At 40.4% G+C, this 20372-nt stretch overlaps 1 protein-coding gene across 1 annotated transcript; it reads right to left on the bottom strand.

Moving 5' to 3' along the window:
• Nucleotides 1-1067: 1067 nt before the first annotated feature.
• Nucleotides 1068-15782, bottom strand: RPP38 (ribonuclease P/MRP subunit p38). The gene is given in 4 exon segments (XM_030199919.1): nt 1068-4739; nt 4741-4913; nt 4916-5573; nt 15694-15782. Coding segments are annotated over 3 exon segments (915 nt in total). The 5' UTR covers nt 5553-5573; nt 15694-15782; the 3' UTR covers nt 1068-4634.
• Nucleotides 15783-20372: the final 4590 nt, after the last annotated feature.

Genomic DNA, 20372 nt, shown 5'->3' with positions numbered 1-20372 from the left:
CTTACAACTTTAAAATATCCTGAACGTCTTTAGGAAATAAAACTAAAATATGAAGTTATGGGAGAAAGCTATTGGTGAGACAATGGAGATCAATAGATAGGCTGAAGTAAAATTTCTATTTTCACAGCCATAATAAAGCATTTATATATGTAATAAAGTTAAAAAAAAAAAAAGTCCCCACCTCCTGCTTTTCCCTATTATTGCACACTGGTTTCTGATCTTGAAATAAAATGTTTTATTAAATGGAGCCTGAGTAAGTACGTAACACAGTAGCTGATGCAGGAAACTACCACAGGCCTGTGGGTTACTGAGGGTTGTACATGTGTGTTAATGCCCACACATTGCAGAGGGGTTGACTGTGGGAGTTAACACGCATGGAACACATGATAGTACAAACGGCATTAAAATGTATGGTAATGAGGCAATTAGTATTCTGCAGTATGTATAGAAGGAAACTGGCTTTCAGCACATGCAGAATGCAATAAATTTAGCAACAGGTCCAAGGCTATGTAGAAGGATTGGCTGGGAGGATAGAAATGGTTAGTTCCTAGTTTCTTTCCACCCCCCCACCCCCCAAAATCATAACAACTGCAACTTTAAAACAAGGCATATCTGAGCTTATTAGTGAGTGGCATGGAGGTGGTGGCCTAGTGGTTAGGGGTGGTGGAGTTTGGTCCTGGGGAACTGAGTTTGATTCCCACTTCAGGCACAGGCAGCTTCCTTGTGACTCTGGGCAAGTCACTTAACCCTGCATTTGCCCCATGTAAGCCACATGAGCTGCCATGAGTTGGGAAAGCACGGGGTACAATGTAACAAAAATAAAAAAATAATACCCTAGGAAGTGAGGGATGGGGGATATGATACAAAGACGGTTTAAACACAAGGAATTAAATATGAACAAATCTTTTTTTTATATGTGTTAGATGCAGTGTTGGCTGTAAAACAAGGCAATCATTAGTATGCAAGATGTTGCATGTGATGGACCTCCTCTCCCTGATTACCACGCAAGTTGTCTGCACTGAAAATTTTGAAAAATAATTTTATTGCATTTCTGTAGTACATTTTACAGTAACAGTCCAATCCATAGGGTCTCTACTGTAAATCTTTCTGCATTGGCCCCCCAGTTTTTGTAATTGCTTCATGTATTTAAAGGAACAAAGTTATGCAACACCCATGTGAAAAAAAAAACTGCCCCCTAAACTTACTTTTGCACCCATTAACAGCAATAATTGCAACCAAACACATCCTATAATTTCATATAGTTTTCACATTGTTCTTAAGGAAGCTTAAGCTTATTCTTCTTTGCAAAATTGCTTTAATTCAAACACATTTGTAGGTTTTCATACATGAAGTGCTCATTTCAGGTCCTAGCACTGATCTCTACTGGATATGTCAGGACTTAGACTAGATCAACCCAAAATTTTTATTACTGTTTTCCCAGCCATGCATATATAGACTTACTTTTGTGTTTTGGATTACTGTCTTGCTGCATAATATAAGTACACTCCAGTTCCAGGACAGATGACCGGACCTTCTCCTTAAGACACGTCTGGCACAGTACAGAAGTCACAGTTCCTTCAATCATTGGCAAATTTTCCAGCTCCTGAGGCAGCAAAGTATCCCCACAGCATCACCATGTTTAACTGTATGATGTTCTTACTGTGGAATGCTGTGTTTGCTTTACACTAGACATAAGGGGACCTGTGTTGTCCAAAAAGTTCCCCTTTTGACTTGTCTGGCTTAGACTATTATTCTCTATCTCCACATGCTAGTAGAGGGACATAACCCACAAATTCTCTGGCTTGAGCTGTGGGACACTATGGAATTCAAAAATATAAGACCACATTTTGTGTCTTATTAAAGAAATAACTTAGATGTTCTAAATAAAAAAACTTGACTAATTTATATGGAGCAATCACACACAAGAACAGACTGTGCATTAGCTAGTAGCAGCTACACCAGCACTGGCTGCAGCATGGAAGCAAACAGACTCACCTCAAGAGAAGCTATTTTAAGTACACAGTGGTTGATTTTATTTTTTTTATCTTTATTTTTCAAAATGTTATTCTTAATATGTACTTGGTGATATTTTTAATGTCTAAATTAATGGCTTTAAAACATCAGCTGGACAGTTTTGAGAAACCACAGAGACCATTTCTGAATTGGGCAAATAACACTGGTACTTTGGAGTGATGAGGAGCTGAATTTTTGAAATGCAGCCACCCCACCCCCAAAAAAAACCCATGTATTTTTTTAGGTATTCTTTTGTGATGGAGATACTTAAAGCTGCAAAGCTCAGGACACAATATGTTAGCTTACAGCATTGGTGTCAGGAAATGGGTTAAGCATGCATACATGTATAACCCTGCTGCAGGTGGATTAACTTTTATTGTAAACCATGGGGCCCTTTTACTAAAGGGCAATAATTCCTTAATGAACAGCACACAAACAGGCTACTTGCAGAAACACATTAAAACAGTGTGGTATTTTGCCTGTTTACACATGCTAATCCACGCATTGTTTTTTTTTTTTTTTTGGGGGGGGGGGGGTTGGGTGTTTTGTTTTTTTTTACACTTTTTGGGAGGGGCGTGTCATCTTCTATGCTCCACAGAGAACAGATCGTTAAAGAATTGACTTACTGACAGGTCAATTATTATCAGAAGCCCAATGTTGGGCTACATCTTGTTTTGGATTTTTATGTTGTATGACCCCTGATATAGGCATTGAATGCCGAAACATAGCTTGTATTGGGCTAATGATATACAGCATACTATTCATACAACTAATTAAAGGACCCACGCCAGATTTTGAAGGCTCTTGGTGCTTTTTTTTTTATTTTTAAACATTTTTGGGAGGTGGTGTGTCACAGTTATGGACACATTAGCTAACTAGTACATTAATGCACATTAACAGGCTAACACAGACTTAAATGCAGGAGCATTTTGCACCTCAATAGGAGGCAGTAAGTGCACCTGCATTAACTCCAGGCAGGTCCTGCGTGATAATGGCATTAGCACACAACCTGCAATATAAAAATAAAACACGCTAACTGCAAATTTTAGCACACCTTAGGAAAAAAGTCCCAGTGCTGCTTGGACTCAAAAAATTATATAAAACAAAAAAAAAAAAAAACAAAGAAAACCTAACTGGGTAGGTGTAATGATTAATTCATATTTCTTACGTAATTTTGTGATCCACCTTGGAATTTAACAACTGATAGAATATTAATTTTCAATACACTGTGGCAAGCCTGAAAACCCCATCGGACAGTTGAGATTCTAGAAGGGCTAACACAGGACTAAGGTCAATCAGCTAAACAAAGGCTGACTGACCCCCTAATGGTACATTCTGCTCTACTGTTAGGGAGTCAGGCACCACTGGGCATGTTCCAACCACCTAATAGATTTTACCATGGAGGGGATAAAGAGATCCAGGGAAGACACCTGGTTCTATTGAAGGGGGGATTGGGACGGCAATTTCTAGATCTCCCTGAAAAGAGGGGGCACTGTGTGACTAGGGATTTTAACATTTCTGAAGGGGGTAGGGGCAAAGAACCGTTATTATATTAGTCTGGCCTCTTTAGAAGGATAGCTGTAAGGGTCCACTATGTGTTCCTGCAACAGGACACAAACAATATCCCAGGCACCACAATGTTGGGAAAATGACTGCCCATTCTATTAAATTTTTCCATGCTGAAGTTACATACTTACATGCCATAAGCCACAGCAAACGATATCATTATTTGTATAGGGGATACTTAATAGTATTTTTAATCTTTCTATACCTGAATATGAAAATAAATGACATAGGCTGAAGAGAACCTGTATGAAGCTGTCTATATCAGCAGGTTTCCTTCATAGTCTCACATCTGTCCCTCACTTCCAAGTCTAGAGGATAAAGCATTTGTGGTGGTGATAGTGGAAGGGGGAGCATGGCCGTAGGTTTCTTCTGCTAGGGGGAGTGACAAAGCTTCCCCCACACTGTGTGCGCATGCATAGCCACACCATTAAAGCTGGGTGCAAATAATTATGGGTTCCTGCAGATTTATACAAGCTAACCTTCAACAACAGGTGCTCTCACTTATTGCACAAATATACCTAAAAGAGTACTGACCACTCTCACTTTTCACACAACAGGTCTAGCTTCCTTCTTTTGTGCTGATGGGAAAAATTCTTAATGCACAGACTCCTACATAATGTTCTAATATTTTCAAATCATTGGAAAAGATTTTCCTGTCCTTCAGTGGTACCGCTCTTACAGCACTCCTCCACATGGGAAACTCACAAAGTACTCTATGATAAAGTTCATATGCTACACATGTCCTTTCCATACAGAACTCTGTCAGACCGCAGGCAAGATAGCAGTCTCCTACACATAACACAAATCATATCACATTACAGGTCTCAGGTGATTTTTCTTTTCTTTTCACATACAGCAGTCGTTATCATCCCTTTTAAAAAAAAAAAAAAAAATCAGAGGGTTTTTTTTAGCATTTTTCTTAGTAAACAAAAAATGGAGTTGAAAATTGATGTCGATATCTTTCATGCATCTAATACTTCCAAACGATCCAACAGCACATATTTAAAGACAGACAAGACTGCATTAAGGTTTTTGATGTCTGAAAGACAAAGTATTCAATTTAAAAAAAAAAAATCATTTGGAGGTTGGCTTTTTTTCTTCACCTTCCGCACTTTATTTGGATTTGGAACTAGCTTTTTTATTCTGAGGGCTTGTAAAGTTTATTGATGAAGCAGCTTTAGCATCACAATCAAGAGTACTTGGTTCACGTTTACGTTTAAGATTCTGAGAGATTTCGCAGGTTGGTATCTCCATGGCCTCAGTCTCTTGCACATCCTGGGTCCCATCCTGTTCAGCTGCTGCTAATTCGTGCTCAAATGTACACTGAAGCCAGGTACATGCAAAGGAGGAACCCTTGCAGTTATAGCTTTTACTTCAGCAACAAATGCTTTTGTGGATCTTTGGAAACCCAGTGCTAAAGACAGACTTTAACCAAGAACAGGTGCTATGTTTTCACTAAGGCGTGGGACCTGGCAGGCAGGGACAGCCCTGCTCACGCTTAGCTCAATGAGGTGCGTGGTGATCAAAGCAGGTTTGACAGATTTACATACAAGCACCAAATTCAGGTCATTTTTTTCCAAAGCTCGAGTAACTTCATTGACTCCAAGTGCAAGTTCTTTCCGTAGGAGAACATTGGTCCACCCTTGTTTGGCCTCAGCCTTTTCTAAGCTAATTTGCTTGCCCTCGGCATGTTGTGTCTCTTTCTCAGCTGCAAGTTCTTTGCTAGGTGTACTGCACATTCTTTGTCTGTTTTCCCTTCTTGCAATATTGCGGTATTTTCTCCTGTTTGGAGTTTCAATCTTCTTGAGTCCAGCCTGTGTGAACTTCTCTTTTAATGTCTGCACTATAAAGTGCATGTCATCTCCTTTCAGTGCACTCCACTTCACAGAAAAGGGACTATTTAAAGATGTTTTCGCAGCCAGTGGCTTTGCTTTCCGTATGGATCCTTTAGCTATTTGGACAGGGGAAGTCATCTCTGCTTTAGCTCTTTCCAGCTATTAATAAAACAAAACATGGATGTGTGTTAATTAGGAAACTCTCTTTCATTACACAATAGCTGTCACTACATTACACAGAGTAACACATCAGTTTATGACTGTGATTTATTAAGATTGTGTGCACTTCAAATTGACCACCACATCTATCCATATCTTGACTTGAGGTAAGCCCCTCAATCAGCATCACTCCACCCACCTGCTCATCAGGCCATATTTTCATTACTGCAAAAGTGGCATCTGCTAGTGCCATATACTGGAAAGAAAACAAGAATGTCTGGCTTGGTAAGTTTGCTTTTCCTGTTACGCAGCAGAATTATTACAGAATCTGGGGTGGAAGTTTGGAAAAATAAAATTAAGAAAGTACGAACTGGAAGCTTATCATGCACCCCTGCTGAAATGACCTTGCATGGACTTTCTTATGCAGTTATATTGTGGGAAAAGTGCAAGATCAGAATATTCTTTTATTTGGACCTGCGAAAGAGAAACTACAGTCTTTATAGCTGGATCAAGCAGCAGAGACCCCCCTTGAAATTATCATCAGTACTGTCCTCTGACTGAACAGTCACCTAAGGAAAGCAGCACAGTAAGTACTGTCCCAGCAAGATTCAATTTCGTTAAACTAAGAGCAGTTTCTTTTTCAAAGAAGCCAACAAGTGTCAGGCAAAGTACAACAGTGCTTGCTGAAAAATGGGTATGAGGCCTTTTAACATTTACAGTAGGAAGTTCCTCGCTTGTAGATGTGCCCCTGCTTGAATGTTACCCTCTGAAAAGACTAAAATGATGGTCAGGAAAAAACATAAGGACAATCATGGAACTTTTGAGGCCAAGGGAAAACATCTATACAAGGTACAATGTGCACCAACTTTAAAAAAAAAAACACAAATCAACAAATCATTAGTCCGAGAAACAATTATGAGTACCAGTATGTAGCAAAAACTGCAGACATTATTATACATTAAAATATGAAAATAAATTATTTAAAAGGGGGCACGGTCATGTCCTAATTTGAAGTATTACAAAAATATATTTAGACAATCTAGCTGACAGTTATGATTAAGATTCTCCCTGTGGAACTCTCTTCCCTTGGCTCTCAGGGCAGAACATACTTTTGTGAAATTTAAAGACACTCTGAATGCGTACCTGCTTGTCTCGGCATCTGAGGACCTAGTAGGACAGTAGCTGGCGTTATTAATGGCATTCATGACTACTCAAACTATGACGTTAACTAATTTTTCTCCTCTATTGTCTTTCTTTTGCTTTCCTGTCTGAATTGTAGTTCTTATCCATTTGACATTTTATTTCCAAATTATAAACTACATTGAGCCTGCAAATAGGTGGGAAAATGTGGGATACAAATGTAATAATAAATAAATGATAAAACAATTAACTAGTTTTGGTAGGTTTATCTGCCTGGCCATAGCACTTAGTTGCCAGCTTTTAAACAAGATGACAGGGAAAATCAGACAGTGAGCTCAACAACCCCTCCCCCCTCATTTCCCCTACGTGTTTACTCAAGTTATGTTTGTCTAAAGATCAGAATTAGTATGACATGTGCAAAAACAGGGGAAATCGAGGAGGGAGGAAACTTTCACATCACTATCACATACATATTTTTGTAGCATAGTTAGTTGAGATTGTGTAGTTCTAGTAAATAGGTCATTTAACACCTAAATTTTAGGACTCTATCCACCTTATAATTGAAAGAGAAAAACGCCTAGATTTCGACCCAAATCGGGAGAAAGACGTTTATCTCACAAAAACGAATAAATCGGTATAATGGAAAGCCGATTTGGACGTTTTCAACTACACTCCATCGCGGAAGCGTACAAAGTTGACGGGGGTGTGTCGGAGGCGTGGCGAAGGTGGAACTGGGGCGTGGTTATCGGCCGAGGAGAGATGGGCGCCTTTCGCCGATAATGGAAAAAAGTATGCGTTTGTAGCTAGAATTTAGGGCACTTTTCCTGGACCCTGTTTTTTCACGAATAAGGCCCCAAAGTGCCCTAAATGACCAGATTACCACCTGAGGGAATCGGGGATGACCTCCCGTGACTCCCCCTGTGGTCACTAACCCCCTCCCACCACAAAAAATGATGTTTCACAACTTTTTATTTTCACCCTCAAATGTCATACCCACCTCCCTGCCAGCAGTATGCAGGTCCCTGGAGCAGTTGTTAGGGGGTGCAGTGGACTTCAGGCAGGTGGACCCAGGCCCATCACCCCCCTACCTGTTACAATTGTGCTGCTTAATGCTTAGTCGTCCAACCCCCCCAAAACCCACTGTACCCACATGTAGGTGCCCCCCTTCACCCTTAGGGCTATAGTAATGGTGTAGACTTGTGGGCAGTGGGTTTTGAGGGGGATTTGGGGGGCTCAACACACAAGGGAAGGGTGCTATGCACCTGGGAGCTCTTTTACCTTTTTTTTTTGTTTTTGTAAAAGTGCCCCCTAGGGTGCCCGGTTGGTGTCCTGGCATGTGAGGGGGACCAGTGCACTACGAATCCTGGCCCCTCCCACAAACAAATGCCTTGGATTTATTCGTTTTTGAGCTGGGCGCTTTCATTTTCCATTATCACTGAAAAACAAAAACGCCCAGCTCACAAATTGTCGAATAAAACATGGACGTCTATTGTTTTTCGAAAATACGGTTCGGTCCGCCCCTTCACGGACCCGTTCTCGGAGATAAATGCCCATGGAGATAGACGTTTTCGTTCAATTATGCCCCTCTATGACTTTCCTCCTCTCCATCCTGATGCAATTAGCTGTTAGATGACAGCAACCCTGCCTCTAAGCCAGGATAGTCTAAACACGTTTACTCTCAATTTTCCCAGATTAATCTTACTCAGGCTGCAGTAATACCAGTATAGGAAAATCAGCATAAAACCACTGCACTAAAAGGTAGTGCAGCAGGCATGCAAATAGATAAGGATTTGTTCCCAATGTAAAAAAAATAAATAAATAAATCTAGCGGGGTTTGTTTGGTTTTTTTTTTTTACACTTCTTTTCTATGAGTCTTTACATCAGCTCATGGCTGGCATATTCAATTTACCTCAGATGAACTAGGATCAAAGGAGGCCCAAGTACTACTACTACTATTTAGCATTTCTATAGCGCCACAAGGCATACGCAGTGCTGCACAAACATAGAAGAAAGACAGTCCCTGCTCAAAGAGCTTACAATCTAATAAGTAGGCCCTCAGATCCCACCTTCAAATATTCTTTGGTAATCCAAGAGGACCCCCACCCCCTTAAATTAAAATTTTAATTTACCTGATAGTAAATTGTCTGCAGGACTCTCTCTGAATGCTGAGCAGGAGTTGAACCTCCTCCCCCCCTCCCCCCGGCTAAATTCTTGTAATGAAGACATATAGTGGGATGAGTTTTAATCCAAATACTACTGAATTTTGAAATGCTGTTTACGGCATAAGTTATTTATTGTGATTTATACATTTACAAAGAGATTCCCTCAATTTTGTTAACAGCATAGCAAAAGTGAAATGATCAAACACAACCAATGAAATAAACTTGGGGATGGCAAATTGAATCCTAGAAATAGATGTTAATTTGATATAGTATCAGAAATGTAAACATTTAACAGCACTGTAAAACAATCATAACACAGAAATAATGATACCTGTCAACATCACTAAGCTGCATGGCACCCACACTCACATGATACTCAGTACAGGAACCTTTTACCAAAGCTTACTAAATGCTGATCATCCTATTTTATACCAATGGGTCACATGGCACTTAGCACTCGCTGATGTCTGTTAGCTCGCACTGAGCTTTAGTACAAGGACCCCATGTCAGCACAATACAAACAAAACACTTTAGTAAGCACACATTATAACAGTCAACAGATATGATCAAAACGCCATGTCTGCACAATGCAAACAAAGGGAATTTCAGCAAAACTATGATATACTAAAACAATCTCAATAGCTGAAAATACAAAGGATAGCAGTAAATCGAAAATATTGTAAAAAGAGAGAGAAAAAGACCTCAAAAGTCTAGATAATGGTATTATTGTATCTCATATAACCAATATCAACGAGACTCTGTTCCTATCACTGGTCTTAACACCTGTTGAAAAATGCTGGTTTATCATATTTAGAGGAAGTTAACTGTCAGCTTGCTGATGCATCTACATACCTGGAATTAGTAGATCAGACCAACACGTTACAATCCTTGATTTTAAAGATTATGCAACTAGCAGCACAGGATGATTTTCCAACTCCTAAAGAGTTCACATCCTGTACCTGTTTTTTATGCTTTACCAAAAATTCACAAGCATCTACAGGCTTCCCTGGACACCTGATTATTTCATCACGAGGATCGGTTCTGGAGCCCTTCTGTTTTGTTGATAAATTTTTGAAACCTTTTGTCTTCATTATCCCTTCTTAAATTAAGGATAATACACATTTTTTTGAATATATTGAATGCATTTAACCATCTAGCTGCATCTGCCCTGATCCTGGTTGCCTTTGATATTACATCTGTTTACATTTCCATTCCACAACAAGAAGCACTGGAAGTAGTAAATGAGGTTTTGGAAATGAGATTGAAACCTTGTAGAATTCCTGCTTAATTTTTAACACAATTGACATAGCCAGCACTTATGGAAAATTTTATGTTCCAGGACAAGTTATATTCGCAAACATTGTGGGTCATAATGGGAGCAACTTTTACTCCTTCCATTGTGAATTTGTTTATGGAAAGATTTGAGAAGAAATAGATAAATACAGTGCACTCCATTTAAGTGCACGTCGGATAAGCGCATGCTCTGTTTAACTACATACCGTACTTCGGTCCCATTTTTAGCGCCATCAATTTCTATGGGGACAAACTTCGGTTTAGCGCACCACTGATAAGTGCAAGATTGCTTATATGCATGGTTTAAGACTGCTCCTCTGCAGGAAAGACTCCACATAAGCGCACACACGGAATATGGAAGCCGATTGGCACGTGACAAAGAGGCGGTAAATTTGAAATCTTGTTGGTTAACTGCCACAGCCAGAATAAGCGAAAAAGAATGTTGTTAGAGTGTACACTGAAGTCGTTGTTGTCGCGCAACTGTAAGACTAATACTGGCTGAACAAATAGAAGTTCTTAAAAAATTAGAAAACAAACAAAGTCAAGTATCTATTGCTAAAGAATATGGTGTCAATCCCAGTCAAATTTCACATATCTTGAAGCAGAAAGACCAGTTTCTGGAAGACTGGGAAAACAATACAAATCCACACCGGAAACGAAAACGTGCGGGAAAAGCTGAGGAGGTAGAAGATGCTCTTCGGTGGTTTTCTCAAGTCAGGAGCAGACAGTTTCCTGTCAGTGGTCCACTGCTTATGGAAAAAGCTAATCAGCTAGCTGAAAGTCTTGGACTAACTGAATTCAAATCCACTGTTTGATGGTTGGAAAGATGGAAGGAGAGGAACAACATAAAATTCAAGAAACAGCATGGTGAAAAACAAGACACTGATGACTTTGGTGCTGAAAATTGGGTTGTTTCAGTTCTTCCTACCATCTTGAACGAGTTTGCACCTCGTGACAATTTCAATGCTGACGAAAACAGTCTCTACTGGTGAGTGATTCCTGATGGAACACTTGCATTCAAACAAGCCGAAACTACAGGAAGTAAAACGTTGAAGGACCGACTGACGATCCTCCTTTGCTGCAATATGGATGGGAGTGAGAAGTTGGAACCACTCGTCATTGGAAAGAGCAAACAGCCCCGTTGCTTCAAGAATGTTAAGCGACTTCCTGTGTCATACGAGGCTAACACAAATTCAAGGATGACTGGGGAAATTTGGAAGCAGTGGCTAAAGAAGTTAACTATAATGCGGGCACAAAAGCGTTAGATTTTGTTGCTTTGTGATAATTGTTCTGCACACAGTGATGATGTCAGGCTGTCTAACGTCAAGGTGGTCTTCCTGCCACCAAACACTACCTCTCTGATCCAACCTATTGATCAGGGCATAATAGCCAATTTCAAACAACATTATCGGGCTCTTATGCGACGTTGTCTGATGAGCGTTATGGATGACCAGACTGGCAAGGATAAACGTGCTGTTGAACTGGCTCGTAATCTATCACTGTTGGATTCCCTACATATGCAGAAAGAAGCCTGGAATCATGTTGCACAGGCAACCATTGTGAACTGCTACAAGTGGGCAAGCTTTGTTAGGGATGTGGAGAGGGACGAAACAGATGCAGTTGTTGCAAACACGTCAGATGAGCAGGCTATTGACATCCCAGCCGGTGTTACTGAAGAGGAGTTTCATCACTACATAGCTGTTGATTACGATCTACAAACAGCTGATGACAGCACTGATGTCCAAATATGCGCCGACACACAGGCAACGGCTGATGATGAAACAGATGATGAAATCAGCAGCGAGGCACATGCTGACGAAATTCAACAACCTCCTGTCACTTTTGCAAGAGCGCTGGAGAGTCTCAACACTGTGCGGGCCTATCTGGAGGCCATTGGATGTCACTGCTATGACAGTTTTTACCGTCTGGCAGACATAGTCTATGGAACTCACAGACACAAGAGTGTTCAGAGGACTGTGATTGATTACTTCAAGTAAGCCTGTCAGTTAACGGAGACTGTATAACGTTAGTTAATGGAGACTGTATACTGTACGTATAATAAACAGTACTGTACATATGTTTATCAGATGTCAAGCTTCTTTGGGTCACAACGGTTAAGTGCATGCTCCAGTTAACTGCATGTATATTTTTGGTCCCAGATCCTTGCACGGATTAAGCGGATTGCACTGTACATCACCTTTTGGTAATAAAATAGCTGTTTGAAAATGTTTCATAGATGACATTTTTATGATATGGACTGGGGCTGAAAATGAGTTATTTCAGTTCATTCCTTGGCTAAATACCTACCAGTCAATCATCTAGATTTACTAATAATTTTTTTGATATTGAAACTAATTACCAAGTGTATAATCCTTCCTATACTGCCATGTTGTGTGGTTTAAGGCCTATATAAAGATTCAGCTGGATCTCAGGGCTCTGCTGGCTCTAGATCCCAAGGCTTAGCAGGCTATCATTATGATGGGCCAGCAGGCTCCCAAGTTTTCCAAACCTTGTGTTCCTGCAGTTATACTATGCTTTCTTAGGATATGGGATATGCATGTTACATGTCAAGGTGACACAAGGAAGGAGCTGGGGGCCCTGCAGTCCATATATGGCAGATATAATTGGATGTAACCTTGAGACTAAGGACCATGTGAGCTCAGGATGTTGCTATGGAAATATGTGCTCGGAGTGGAAGAGACACCAGGTGTTTCATGATATGTACTAGCTGGTTTCATGGTCATTTTGCTATGAGCACAGCCATACTGATAAGAACTAAGTTAGTGGTCACATGTGCGCATGTGCATATAAGAGGAGAGGATGATATAATGTAGGAAATGGCCATATATGTATACATATAAAGAATAACAGAATATTACAGGAATATCCATATATGATCATAAGTTAGTTTGGGAGAAGTCACATGATTTCTGGGAAGGCAGAACTTGTAACAGTATTTATGTGATGTTCGGGAGATGTTAGCTGAGCAGTCCTTGTCTTTCAGGGTGCGCATCTGACTGACAACCTGCTCCAGAGAGAAAACAATTTTGTATATTGGCTCTGTGAGATATAAATAAAGATATGGCTGATTGCACCTAACTGAGTCTAAGTTTTCTCTCTTATTCTTTTACAGCCTATGAGGCTGTAATGTTTCCCCCCTCCCTATCAGGGCTAGGAGATGGGAGAAAACACATTCAAGTCTTTAAGAATGCCACTGACAGAAATACATTTTAGGAATATCAGAGTTACCATTCTAGGAAACTCAAGAATAGCTTGCCTTTTTCAAAGTTTCTTTGTTTTAAGAGGATTCGTGCTAAAGATTCAGGACTTTAAATATCATGCCAGTCTGCAGAGGGTTTACATCAGAGAGGGTACTCCGTGAATATAATTAAAACAGCTTGTATGCAGGCCAAATATAACAATCGGGACTTATTGTTGAACACCAAACCTCAGAGGGATGATGGCATGGACGAGATGAACACTTTTGTTTTGAAATTTGAAAGGAGGGGATGTGGCAGCTCAGATTATTAGCTGTAATTGGCTTGTAATGCAATCACATCCAATTTTTTCTGGATCACCTTCTGAAGATAGCCTTTTCAAAGTCTAATAAAGAGCTTTTGAGTCCGGCAAAATTACCTGACGTGAGGATGGAGAATTTCAGCAGAAGGGGGCATTTCCAGTGTGGCCATTTTAAGACATGTTCCTTGATACTGGAGATTTCACAGTTTACTAATCCTTTGGATGGGAAGATGTTTAAATCAAAATTCACTATCACCTGTCACTATCTACCCATATTGTATACATATTACAATGTTTATGCAATAAATGGTATGTTCGATAAATCACTCACAGCCTTCATCAATGCATAACAGAACATCACTCCTGAGTCAAGAGAAGGAAACGTGATGCTCAACTGGTGGCCACTGTGTGGCTAACAACCATGATTTTGACACTTTCAAATGTTTCGTCATAGATTATTCTGATCCCCACCATAGGGAATATGAAGTTCTAGCTCAATGTGAGCAGCCATCAGATGTTGGCTATTTGTCCCCCAAAACTAATGAAGCTACAGCACTGCAGAGAGTCCAAAGTGAGGCTGTGTCAATTCAAAAAATGAGAATTGAGCCTCTTCGGTTCCAAAGTATGTAAAACATGAACCATTATGAGTAAATCAAACAACTTGGGAAGGTGATGAACCCAGTTCTGTGGTATGCCCCAATACAACAGGTTAAGAGCCACTCCACTATGGGCTGGAGACTCACCCTAGTCACAATAGCTAAGGTTTTGTTTTAGCCAGTATCTCAGCCATGGGCTTCTAGGTTTGTAATTATGGCATAGGTGCCAGCTGACTGGGTGCAACAGCACTTAAGCAACCCCAATACAGAACAAACTCCTTCACTGTGTGTTGGGGGGGAGAAAAGGGGACATTTCTATTGAGTTTAGCACCACCAATCTTTTTCAAATATTGGGTCCTATGGTTTATGAGCTCTTAATAAATTCCCTTGCTGTCTCCGTGGCTCTTCCGAGGAGGGGACTCTGTGTGACTTCTGTGGCAGCCAGCACTGTGCACCACACAGATAAGGACAGGCTTCCCTACCCACAGTGAAAAAGTAACTATGAAAAATTATCTTAGGGTTTCCTAATTGCACCTGTTGCAAACAAATATTAGGAAGTGACAAAACCTACACCAGCACTGCTGTTTCACAGCCCCTAATGAATGGACATTCAAACAGCAGAGCCCCTGCCAGCACTTGCCGTCAGGACAGACCCTAAGGGCCACCTTGGATCCAAATGAGCTGAAGGATAGCTGCCAAATATCATCCCATGCCAGCCTGCAATACTGTGCTAACCAGCACGAATCAGTGACATTCATCCCTTCCAGGATACCATTAAACCTTTCATTGGGGGTACCCTCAAGGAGTTCTGCATCTCCAAATACATTCTCTTCTTCTATGGAGAAATGCCTTACCTTTCCTCTATCCACGTCCCTCTTTCTATTGCGAGCTTAGGTAGAAAGACAAAGAGTTGAAGAAGAAGAAAAAAAAACTCGTGATGATAGGAGCCACCACTGGCCCCCAGCAGGCCTTGCACTGAAGAACAGTGCCCTGAAGGAACCTTCGGTTTTAACCCCCCCCCCCCCCCCCCCCTCAATTCGGGCTAAGCTGCTGTCCCTCAAGATACCATGCTTTTAAAAAGATTACGTTTTGCTCTGTGTATGTATATATACCACACACAAATGAAGCCAATTTCTAAAAGCTACGTAAATCAGCTTTTGAAACTAACCACTCTTCCTGTAAGTTAAAATGCAAAACTGATGCCCCCCTCCCCCCTACACGACTACCTGGTGCTACCTAATAGTTGGGCTGACCCGGCTTATAGGAAAAATGCAATACATTGAGCCAGGCAAGAACCAGGTACAAACACGCATTCGTGGATCCGGCCTCCCCTCGCCATAGGCCCTGCCATCTCTCCATCTTCGTTCTCCTCGGTCTAGCTTGTCTCCGCCTCGCCTGACAAATTCATACCTGAAGTTGCAAACTAATAACTCTGCAGTTTTTCTTCTTCGGTGCCTCGTCCGTTACACTTAAAAGTACTTCGCTCCCTCCCTTGCCGGAAATAGGAAATTACATCACAAGAACATATAGGCAAAGGTGGTTGGATGAAAACATGAAACGGGATGACGCCAAAAGGTTGAAGCCAAGTAGGTTAACCTGTTTCCCATTCCCCGTGCAGCCGTCTTCCCAGTACACTCGGTCAAAGCAAACAAACTCATGAGCTGTTGCATCCACGTTCTCGTTTTTTTTATTGTTGATAGCATTTTTATTTAATCTCACATATTTTCAAACATGCTAGCTTGTGCAGCATACAGCTGTACACAGAGAAAGTGTAATAACAGAATAGCAATTTCTTATTAATTGTAATCAGTGTGTCACTAAAACAGACATCATATTATGAGAATTCGGTGCTCAACATTTAGTTTGTATCTATTTATTTTCTTATTTATGTCATTTATGTTGCACATCAACATGAATTACGTTGAAACCTGAGGACACTTAAAATCTTTTTTTCCCCTGTGCCTAGATCAAAAGAAAAAGATGGCATGTGAGAACTTGCGCCTTTTGTTTTGTGAATTGCAGGGGTATATTATAAAAATGCACTTATTATTGTATTACTAGTATTTAAAAGACATATACTGAATAATGGGGGCAGAGCTACCTTCATGCAGAAGTCCAGAATCAGTGTAAATGTACCAACATTGTCCAGTTCAGCACACTATGACCTCCAAGTTCATACAAATTTAATTATGATCAGTGGAAAATAAATCTGTTGACTCAAGCTGCTTGCTATTTGAATATTCCATCACTGTTTCATTATTGCTACTGAGTATACATATTAAGGACATTTGCTTTAAAAGTTGTTTTAATTCATTTATCCAGTCTTTATATGCACATGGTTTTGCATTTTAAACCCAAAGGTGAATCCTAAGGGTGGTGGAACAATTCGGTATAAACTGTTGTTTCTGACTACTTGTTTTGAACTGCTTTGGGTCCTGCTGATCTGTACATCTGCTGTCTGGAATTTTAGAAGATGGAAATGAGAAAACAATAAAGATTAAGTTTTGGATGTACTCTGTAGAAGTTGTTTACTTTTGCATGTGTGTATAGATACCTGTTCTGGTGTGTGCATGTGATAATGTTTGAATAACTGTCTATACCTATGACTATGATTTCTGAACATGAGTAGTAGACTTGGAGGAGATGAGGGACACAGAGAGGTACATAGAGGCAGTGGCGTTTCTGGGGGGCTGGCACCCGGGGCGGATCGCCGATTCCCCCCCCCCGGGTGCAGCCCCCCCGATGCAGCGCGGCCCCCCCCCCCCGGTGAAAGGACACCCCCGCGAAGGAAACCCCCCCGCCGGGTGCACGCCACTGGGGGGGGGTGCCGCGCGCGCCTGTCCTCCGTTGTTCCATGCTTCTTCTCTGCCCCGGAACAGGAAGTAACCTGTTCCGGGGCAGAGAAGAAGCATTGGAACAAATGAGGACAGGCGCGTGTGGCACCCCCCCAGCGGTGTGCACCCGGGGCGGACCGCACCCACCGCCCCCCCTAGGAACCCCACTGCATAGAGGAGACCTACAGGGACATTGTAGAGAAGTCCCACCTCCAGTCTGGCAGCCCCTGTGCTGCCTTGGAGGAGTGAGGTCTCCTAAAAAGAGGGCATCACCCTGTTGAAGTAGGAAGTCTATCTGTAGCCAGAACCTGCCCACCAGGGGATGCACTATCCTCTCGTACTGAGGATATGTCTCCAAGAACTTCTACAGGATGTGGAAGAACACTCATTCTCTACGAACGTCGACCATACGAATCTGGGAGTAGGGTAGGCTGGCTTTTCAAAAACAGCAAGGAAGACACTTATTCAATGTATAAGACTTTATTGGAAAACACCAAATCACTCGACACAGCTGCCATGTTTCGGCACAAGTGCACCTGCTTCAGGAGTCTATGAAACATATAAATTGCTAATATAAACATATAAAACATAATGGCATATTACTAATAATGATAAGCATGAATTAAATGGACCAAAAACACAGAGAATAGCATTGCAGGGTGCCAGATTTACAGTAAAAAAATACAATTCTATCTACAACTGAAAATTATCATATAAACATATAAAACATAATGGCATATTACTAATAATGATAAGCATGAATTAAATGGACCAAAAACACAGAGAATAGCATTGCAGGGTGCCAGATTTACAGTAAAAAAATACAATTCTATCTACAACTGAAAATTATCATTAAAATAAAGAGCTCATAATAAATATATAGGGTTGTAGACAAAACCAAAAGTGTGCTATAGAAAAAATGGACTCCCATATTGTCACAGGATACAATAATGTGTCAGTGTTATTTTCAACATGAGATTATAAAACATAAAACATGAATGAGGGTAATCATAAAGATCAACCACTGAACTACTGACCTTGTGGTGTAAGTTATTTATTTATTACATTTGTACCCCGCGCTTTCCCACACACTGCAGGCTCAATGCAGCTTACATAGTAAATAACTACAATTACAATCAAAAGTCTTTAAAGAGAATATTATACGCTGTAGTAAATGTAGTGAGAGTGGGGTTTTGAGGAATAAGTGAATTGAGCATGTCTGAGCAAACAAAGGTAGGATAGCAAAAGGAAAAAGGATTGGGAGGGGTGAAGAGATGGAGGATGGAGAGGAAAAGATAAAGGGCAAAGGATGGATGGATGGTAAGGTGAATAATGTTTTATTATTTATTTATTTATTGCATTTGTATCCCACATTTTCCCACCTATTTGCGGGCTCAGTGTGGCTTACAATACATTGTAATTAATGGAAATACAATTTGTTACAGATCAGTTATGGATTACATTGTGAGAAGTTAAGCAAAGACAAAGTCAAAGTATCGTTAGGGAATAGGACAAGGAAAAGAACAATGGGACAGTGGAAAGAGACAACGGGAAATTGATTGGGTAATAGAACATTAGCAAAAGAACATTCGGTAAACATTTTCCGTAAGTTAAGGTATAAATGTGATAAAATTACAGGGGATGGGAGTTCAGAAGAAAGTGTATTGGTGTATTTCTGAAATAGTGAGTGTGGACTTCATGTGTATTAATCCTTACAATAAATGTTCTCAAAGAGATGAGTTTTCAGTAGTTTGCGGAAGTTGGTTAGTTCGTGGATCGTTTTCAAGTTGCGTGGTAGTATATTCCAGAATTGCGTGCTTATGTATGAAAAGGTTGATGCGTGCAGTGCCTTGTATTTTATGCCTTTGCAATTAGGGAAGTGGAGGTTAAGGAAAGTTCGAGATGATCTTTTAGCGTTTCTGGGTGGTAGGTCTATTAGGTCAGACATGTAAGCTGGAGCTTCACCGTGGATAATTTTGTGGACCAATGTGCATAATTTAAAAATAATGCGTTCCTTAAGTGGGAGCCAGTGTAGTTTCTCTCAAAAGGGTTTTGCACTTTCGTATTTTGGTTTTCCGAAGATGAGTCTAGCTGCTGTGTTCTGGGCTGTTTGAAGTTTCCTCAGTATTTGCTCTTTACAACCTGCGTATAGTGAATTGCAGTAATCCAGATGGCTGAGTACGAGGGATTGTACTAGGTTGCGGAAGACGGATCTTGGGAAAAATGGTCTTATTACTACTACTACTATTACTATTTAGCATTTCTATAGCGCTACAAGACGTACGCAGCGCTGCACAAACATATTCTTTTCAGTTTCCACATGCAGTAGAACATCTTCTTGGTTGTGTTGTTTGCATGGGTTTCAAGTGTTAGATGGCGATCAATAGTGACTCCAAGGATTTTTAAAGTTTCTGAGATTGGAAGGTTTAGTTTTGGTGTGTTTAAGGCGGTAAATTCATTCGTGTTGTATTGGGAGGTGAGTATTAGGCATTGAGTTTTTTCCGCGTTTAATTAAGACAAAATTTGAAGTCCTATATATATTAAAAGGGTGAAAATTGGTAAGATGTAAAACAATACTGGCTCCTAAAGAAACAAACAATGCTCACTACTTCCTTATATTTCAAAGGCACGAATCAGCAGCATAGACAATGGACATGATGCTGAGGACAGCATAGAGAAATAGCAGTAGAGAAAGCAGCAAAGGAAAAGTCAAATCAAAAATGCAGGTGTTATAGTAATAATCTGGCCCCCAAAATGGAAAAAAAACCCCAATATATATATATAGAGAGAGAGAGATTAGGAAACGATTAGACGCACTGTACCTGCAAGTAGTGAACAATTAACAAGAGACAGAAAGCGAAGGAACTGCAAACATGTATCTGATATATATCATGAAATATAAGTGAAAATCACTAAAACAGCATAAAAAATGTTGTAGCTGGTAGAAACAGAAGTAATAAACTCTATATTTTATGCTCATTTTTATACTGTTCTATAGAAAACAGTAATCATGGCCAAATTTCAGTGAGAATATCCTGTTTCTTGATGGGTTCATCTTAACTGTTGTAATCTGCTTTGGGAAGCCAGGTGTTATAAAGCTGGAATATATTGAAATTAAATGGAAATAAAATTAAACTCTCCTTTCAGTGGGGCACATGGAGTCACATCTTCACGTAATCTCTTTTGTAGAAGTTTACATTTTAGATACACAAACGGATTATTCTGTTTTGAGCATGTTTCAGGGTCAAGTGGTTT

The sequence above is a fragment of the Microcaecilia unicolor genome, chromosome 1 (assembly GCF_901765095.1).
Source record: "Microcaecilia unicolor chromosome 1, aMicUni1.1, whole genome shotgun sequence".
Classification (NCBI taxonomy): domain Eukaryota; kingdom Metazoa; phylum Chordata; class Amphibia; order Gymnophiona; family Siphonopidae; genus Microcaecilia; species Microcaecilia unicolor.
Note: the sequence above shows the minus strand (reverse complement) of the source record. Positions and strands in the feature narration are given on the sequence as shown.